The sequence below is a fragment of the Ascidiella aspersa genome, chromosome 8, assembly GCF_963924565.1.
Source record: "Ascidiella aspersa chromosome 8, kaAscAspe10.2, whole genome shotgun sequence".
In the NCBI taxonomy this organism is placed as follows: Eukaryota; Metazoa; Chordata; class Ascidiacea; order Phlebobranchia; family Ascidiidae; genus Ascidiella; species Ascidiella aspersa.
The window spans coordinates 8,438,305-8,445,008 of NC_139454.1; the positions used below are offsets into that span (position 1 = coordinate 8,438,305).

Below are 6,704 nucleotides of genomic sequence, written 5' to 3' on the forward strand. Positions count from 1 at the left end.
ACTATATTCAATTTTTTTATTAAATAAACACATTAGATCGGTTTATTTAAATGTCACCATTGCGTTTAATACTAGCTTAAAGGCCGAACACGTTTACTATACAAATTTAAAACTACGGAGGTGTAGAACTCTGCCGACTTATTTCACCTGGTTTTTCACATTTAAGTCATCGGTATAAGTTCCAATTATTCAGTAGTTTCAAGCAACTCACAAGTTAACCATTTAAAAGATAATTTTAGTTAACCTAGCGCACCTTTAATTGCAGCACCTGCTGCTGTAACGACTGCATCTCACTCCCCGCCAAGCAACCCTGCACCAATTGTAGGAGGGACAGTAGGCTCGATTTTGATCGTCATTATATTGCTGGGACTGGCCTTCTATAACAGGTGAATATTATTGAAGTGACGCGAGAACCTGGGGTCGTTTCATCAATTTTTGTGGCCGTTCACATGTGGAAAAAACAAGTGTTGGCGGCCGTACGTTGATGAAAACTCGTGTTTACCTAATATAGTTGCATGATTTCGCACGAGTTCGTTAGAGAACACATGTCTTTTTAAGGTTTAATTGTTTAATGACGTTACAGCGTGACTTAAGTTTCTAAAGCCATCTCTAATAAAAGTGCTATTGGCGGCCGTGAGATAAATAAAGACTGTCGTCACCAGCTAAAAGGTTGTACACAACTGAATACAGAATAAAACTTTGTTCGTTACAGAACTGCTCTTCATGGGTTTATTGCGAGAAGAAAGAAGCGATCCAGTCTTCTACCGCCCATAAGAGGTGACATAAAATGAACTTTTAATGACAATGACAACTCATATCTATATCAGTGTTAACGTTAACGGTATAGAATCAGATTCATGCTTTAAAAACTAGGCTTATAATTTTAACTAAAGAACTGCTGAAGACATTTTACTTTTTCATGAGTTCTGGTCCAACCACATTTGATTGGCTCTCATCAATTTGTAGTCTAACTGCTTACGTTTTACAATAAAAACTAAAGAGTTTTTCGATAAAGATTTTATTTGGCATCGTTCAGCGAGAGATGTCGGCCTCAACGCCGAAGAAAGTGAGGATGAGGAGAATCCTTACGGGAATGTCGATTTAAATCACGCACCGCAAAATGACGTCACAAGCATACCCATTGTCAGCCTCGAGGGGAATTACCTTGCCAGTGTGCAAGCGAACCACGCTGAGTGGAATCGGCAATTCGCTGTAAGTTTCGCTATCATACTATGCCCATGAAAGTAAAACATTTACAAGTTTTGCTGTATTATTATAAGGTATTTAAAAAAATTCAATTATTTTGCGAATGGCCTTTAATGGAAGTTTTAGACAACCTTGAAATACTGGAATGATTTTCTACATGACTGTGTTTATCATGAAATATTATTCCAACAGCTGATGAAAACGTCTACTGTCGCTCTTTTTACCACAGAAGTTGCAAAAAAAGAAGAAAATGCCAGCCGAAATCGATACAAGAACATCATTCCATGTATGCGTGTTGCTTTTGTTTAAAAAACAGTATTCAATAACAACGTTTGAATAATATTTTTAGACGACAACAACTATGTGCCTCTCCAGGAAACAACATATAATTATATAAATGCTTCGATTATTGAGGTGAGAAATGCGATGAAAAACTCGTTGGACAGTCAAAGTTTGTTATTACATTGAAGTTTATTCTGTTTGTTTAGTTTCAAAACAACCTTTTTAATTATCACGTACAATTTTTCACAATCGATAAGCAAATATAAACCCGCCAAACAATATGAATCCCTTTGGCACAGCCAAAACAATACATTTGCTCTAGGCTGACAAACTAAGATAGGGGCCAGAAAATGTAAAACCAGCCCCGAAAATCACCCCAAAAATTAGTCGGATACATGGAAATTTGTAGAAAATAACGCGATTCAAGTGAAAATATATTTAGGACTCGGCTAAATGGCTGCTTTTAACACTTTTACATTAAAAACAAAACATATAGTTGTTACTTATTCAGGGCTTTGATAAAACTCCAAAGTGGATTGCCACCCAGGGTCCGAATCATAACACAATTGGTGATTTCTGGATGATGATATGGCAACAAAACTCCAGGGTTGTCGTTATGCTCGCTAATCTATTCGAAAAAGGAAAGGTAACTATGAATTTCGACAATTCTATTTGATTATAAATAAAAGACTCGAAAAAAATCAATTAGGGCTCACCACTGTTTAACTAAAAGTGAATTCAATTATAAATTGTCACAGTGTAAGTGCAACCAGTACTGGCCGGAAAAGGGTAAAACGTTGACTCGTGGAAAGATCAACGTAAAAACCGAAGACGTCATCAACAAGGGCTGCTACGTCATCAGAAAAATGTCGGTCGAACAAGCGAATAACGAATATTCAACAGTAAGTCATTAACTTGTACTATGTAACTATTTCATGAGATATTTATGCTAACAACACATTATATAAGCAGTTTTAATTTTTCGCAACTTAACTTTTGTTATTCCTTTTACAGGAGCTTCGAACGATCACCCAGTTCCACTTCACAGCTTGGCCTGACCATGGCGTCCCAGCCACAACCAGCGGATTGCTGAGACTTTACAATGACGTCAGCAAAATGATGACAAACCTCGGAGAAAACCAACCAACAGTTGTACATTGCAGGTTAGACTGATGTTGTTTTTGGCATACACAATTAGTTGCCAAAGTTCTGCTTTACCCTCTTTACAGATATTACCCTCTTTACAGATATTAAATATACTACACCATTGTTTGCTAGGTTGAAATACTTCAGCTTATTAATAATTTACGTTTAAGCTAGGCAAAGCAAGAAAAAAAATTGCCCGTGGTGAGATTCGAACTTACGATGCCAGGAACGTTGCTCTAACTACTGAGCTATGGTTGTTAGTAAAATAAGTCGTCAGTCAATTGTCTATCTATATTGGCTAACGTAACACGCAAGCACCCATAACCTTCTAAGGCGATACAAAATCCTAACTGTTTTAATTGTGAAGTTAGCCAATTAGTTTTTGTTGCTCTTCCAGTGCCGGAGCGGGAAGAACAGGGACCTTCATCGGACTCGATTACTTGCTGGAGGAGATGAAGACGAGATCAAGCATCGACGTCTACCAAGCTGTCATGCATATGAGGGAACAGAGGATGGAGATGGTTCAGACTGTGGTAAGGTGGAATAAAATTGTTTGCAAATTGTCTGGAGAGTGTGCACTATACTATAAAGAAAAATAGAAATGTTACACACTTTTTAAAGGGATTTAATTAAACAGATTCTTTAATCCGACTTTAACTAAGAATGCCTCTTTTACGATACTCGGGGACACCAATTTTACGACCTTATATATCGTAAATAACAATTTAGCGTGAGTTCTAGTTGTTTTTATCTTAGCGCTAATGTTCTGCCTCAGTAAAAATATCTGCCTGGTTCTCAAAAATACCAAGAAACGTAATTACCATTATTAATTATTTACAACAAAAACGAGCTTGCGCATTTCAATAGATTACATATATTTTCGGCTAAACAATGAACAACTAATTAAAGACTTTTACATAACAATTTCCCTTATCATAGAATATATCTTCAAAACTACAGCAATACATAGCGACAAATACCCTAATATTAACTATAACCACAATAAGAAATCCTTAATAGTAACTTTGCCATTTCATTAACATAACGAATCCATAATCAAACAATTTTTACTCATATACACAATAATGGCGTGATCTCACATGCTAGTCATACCATAGCGGCGAGGTGAATACCGTGGTAACCGGCGCCTATGAAATGCACAAATGTTTAAAACCCATTGGGGTACTGAGTGTGTTAATTTAGTATTCCTTAAGTATAATTACTAACGGCTAAAGATGTTGCAAGACCGCAACAGCCTCAAAACAAATACATTGCCAAATTCATAAAAATATTTATAACTGTCATATTTGTAAATAGCTTCAATACGTCTTTCTGCACAAGCTACTTTACGAAATTCACGTGCTGGGAAATTCCGACAGCGATGCTGAAGGTTTAATAAGCAAGCATAAGGAACTGCAAGGGTAAGATGCGGAAGTGTCACAAACTGGTACTTTTACAGTATAATACATATTAGGGTTGTTCAAAAAAAAAACTCTTTTTTGACGAATTTCAGTGGGACCCTTGGAATTGTTTAGTTGCTTCTAAAAAACCCACAAACCAGTTCTGACCATGTTTGGTTCAGTATTGACTGTGCTACGTCAATTTAAAAATTCAGATTTCCGTTACAATTAAAAAAACAATTATCCTACTCCTATTTTTTTTTTTACTTTTTTTGCATTGCTTAAAATAGAATAGCAATAAATAAACCTGTTTAACAGTTTAGAAGTGAGTAGTCTGGTATAAATGTCACATTTCAACAACACGTCTTAGGCAGTTTTATATGAAAAATGTCCTTTTTAGCATGTTTTCATGAACTTTAGGAAAGTAATTAATATAATTGTGAATACTAAATGCACTTTGATTTGATGCCATGTCTGTTGCATCTTCAATATTTTTGAACTAAAAATATATTTTCATTAGTTGGTAGAATTTGTTGCCAATGTCATTCTTCGCTATAATCTATAAACCACTGTTGGTTGATCATCAGGCTTAATTAGGCAGCTGAAGGGCAATCTTGGTATAAAGCCTAAACACCGCGTTAAGGTATATGACATATCATTGTCTTGTCCTTCTGAAGTCGTACGTGTTAACAAATGGCTTGTTATGCCGGAAATACATACAAGCTTCGAAGGCTAGGAAAAAATATGTTTTTTAATCAAGTTCACTGTATTTATTGCGAAACAATTGTTAACGGAAGCTGACACTTGTTGGGAATTCTTTTAAAACCCACCATACTTGTACTAGGAATCCTCTCAACAACGCAATATCCGTGGAATTCAACAAGCTGAAGTTTATCAAAGACGACCGACCGAAATCTCCAATTAGAGTCAATGATGTGCCACTTATTCACTGTAAGTATGTGCTTGACTTAATTTAAAATTATGTTCATTTTTTCAATCTGCTTCCTATTATTTTAAATGTCAACGCCTATACAGTATTATATATAGGTATGTGAACTGCGATGTGACGTTACGCATTTAAACAAGGCTTTTAACCTTAACATTGCCCAGGTTCTTAATAAATTACAAGTTTAAGCAGATATTGTTTGTTACAGACAAGCCAAAATCGGACAATTTCTCCGCCTACACGGTCGAGGTAAGACATTTCAAACTTGAGATATAAAGCATAGACTAAAAAACGACCAGAAATTTTTGGATTTATTATTTCAGACTTATGCGAGGGTTGAAGGTGTTATCGTGTCGACCCAACCCAACAAAGACAAGGTTGAAGACTTTTGGTCAATCACTTTTGAGAGGGACGTTGGACTCATCGTTGCGCTGGGAAAGGTCTGTATTGTAGCTTAAGAAAAAAATAAAATTATTCAACAAATGTTACGCCAAATTAATCCAGAACTCTACTTAACGGCCTGCCGAGTGCCAAGCGCTACAACGCGTGTCTTTTACTTGTATTAAAATAAGCGACAGTAAAATACTAAAACACTGAAACAACGAAAAGCGGCCAACGCCTAAAACGGTGACTTAAACGATAATTCCCAGGGCTTTCTACAATGAGATGCACTCAAGCTAGACCCCAAACGCGACTGCCCACATTAGATTTCGCGCACCCATTAACTACAACGAGAGAAAAAAAGGAGTGCGTGTCAAACGTAACTAATTATTAGGTACCAGCAGAAAACGTGATAAGATAAGAAATAAAGCGTGAAAGGTGAGGTGCAAAAGTGGAAAAAAGTTGTAATTTATGTGAGTGAGAAAGAAAGAGGAAAACGAAAACACGCGTACAAACGATAAAACAGAGAAACAATAGCACACATAGAAACTATAAATAATCGGTTTACCACACATACATATTATTTGTGAAGCCACAAAGACGTATTACAAGGGTAAGTCAAGATTTTTGCCATTTATATGATAGTATTGGTGACACTTAAAAGTTTATGCGCTTTTACAGCTTAAAATGTCATACTCTTTCAAGTTTTAAGGGCGAGAAAAAAACTTATATTTTTAAACATGGAAAGCTATATATATAGTTTGTGTGACTCTTATTAACAGAATATAACACTAAACCCTTCTGAATGAAGAAATTGGTCACGTTCGCAATATTTTGTCATATTTATACTCTTAGCTTGATTCTCATCATTGGCCTCAACCGCCCAACACCAACCAGGAATTTGGAGACATCGTTGTGAGCAAGATATCTGAATGTGTGGAAAAATCAGTAATCCAAACACGTTTCACCGTGGAGAGCAAGCAACGTGGAATCAAGGCAAGTATCGCACTGTTAATGTTTCAAGATTCAAACTCTATTTAAAGTTAAAGTTCTTTTTATTCCTTTATTCAAAATAAAAAAACATTTAGCTCACAAAATCATTTGTTAATTAGTGCCCTTTTAATCAATATTTAATTAATATCTTTTAGTACATTTTAATATTGTGTCTATGTTTTAACATTAATTCAATGATATACATATTCCGCAAGACTTTAGTAATTTTTTTGTTAATGTGATTCTTTCTTGTTTATCGGTATGGAAAAGGAAATGTGTATTAAATACGTTATACAACACCTACCTCATCTCCAAATGAACTAAGATTAGTTGAAATAAAATAACAATAT

The 6,704-nt window shown here is 35.5% G+C and overlaps 1 protein-coding gene across 1 annotated transcript; it reads left to right on the forward strand.

Moving 5' to 3' along the window:
• Positions 1-2,015: 2,015 nt before the first annotated feature.
• On the forward strand, positions 2,016-6,402 carry LOC146135645 (receptor-type tyrosine-protein phosphatase alpha-like). Its single transcript, XM_083396101.1, has 9 exons — positions 2,016-2,134; positions 2,247-2,390; positions 2,503-2,651; positions 3,032-3,167; positions 3,952-4,055; positions 4,879-4,985; positions 5,189-5,229; positions 5,304-5,420; positions 6,217-6,402. The coding sequence occupies exons 1-9, from the start codon at positions 2,069-2,071 to the stop codon at positions 6,400-6,402; spliced, it is 1,050 nt and encodes a 349-aa protein (XP_083252227.1). The 5' UTR covers positions 2,016-2,068.
• Positions 6,403-6,704: the final 302 nt, after the last annotated feature.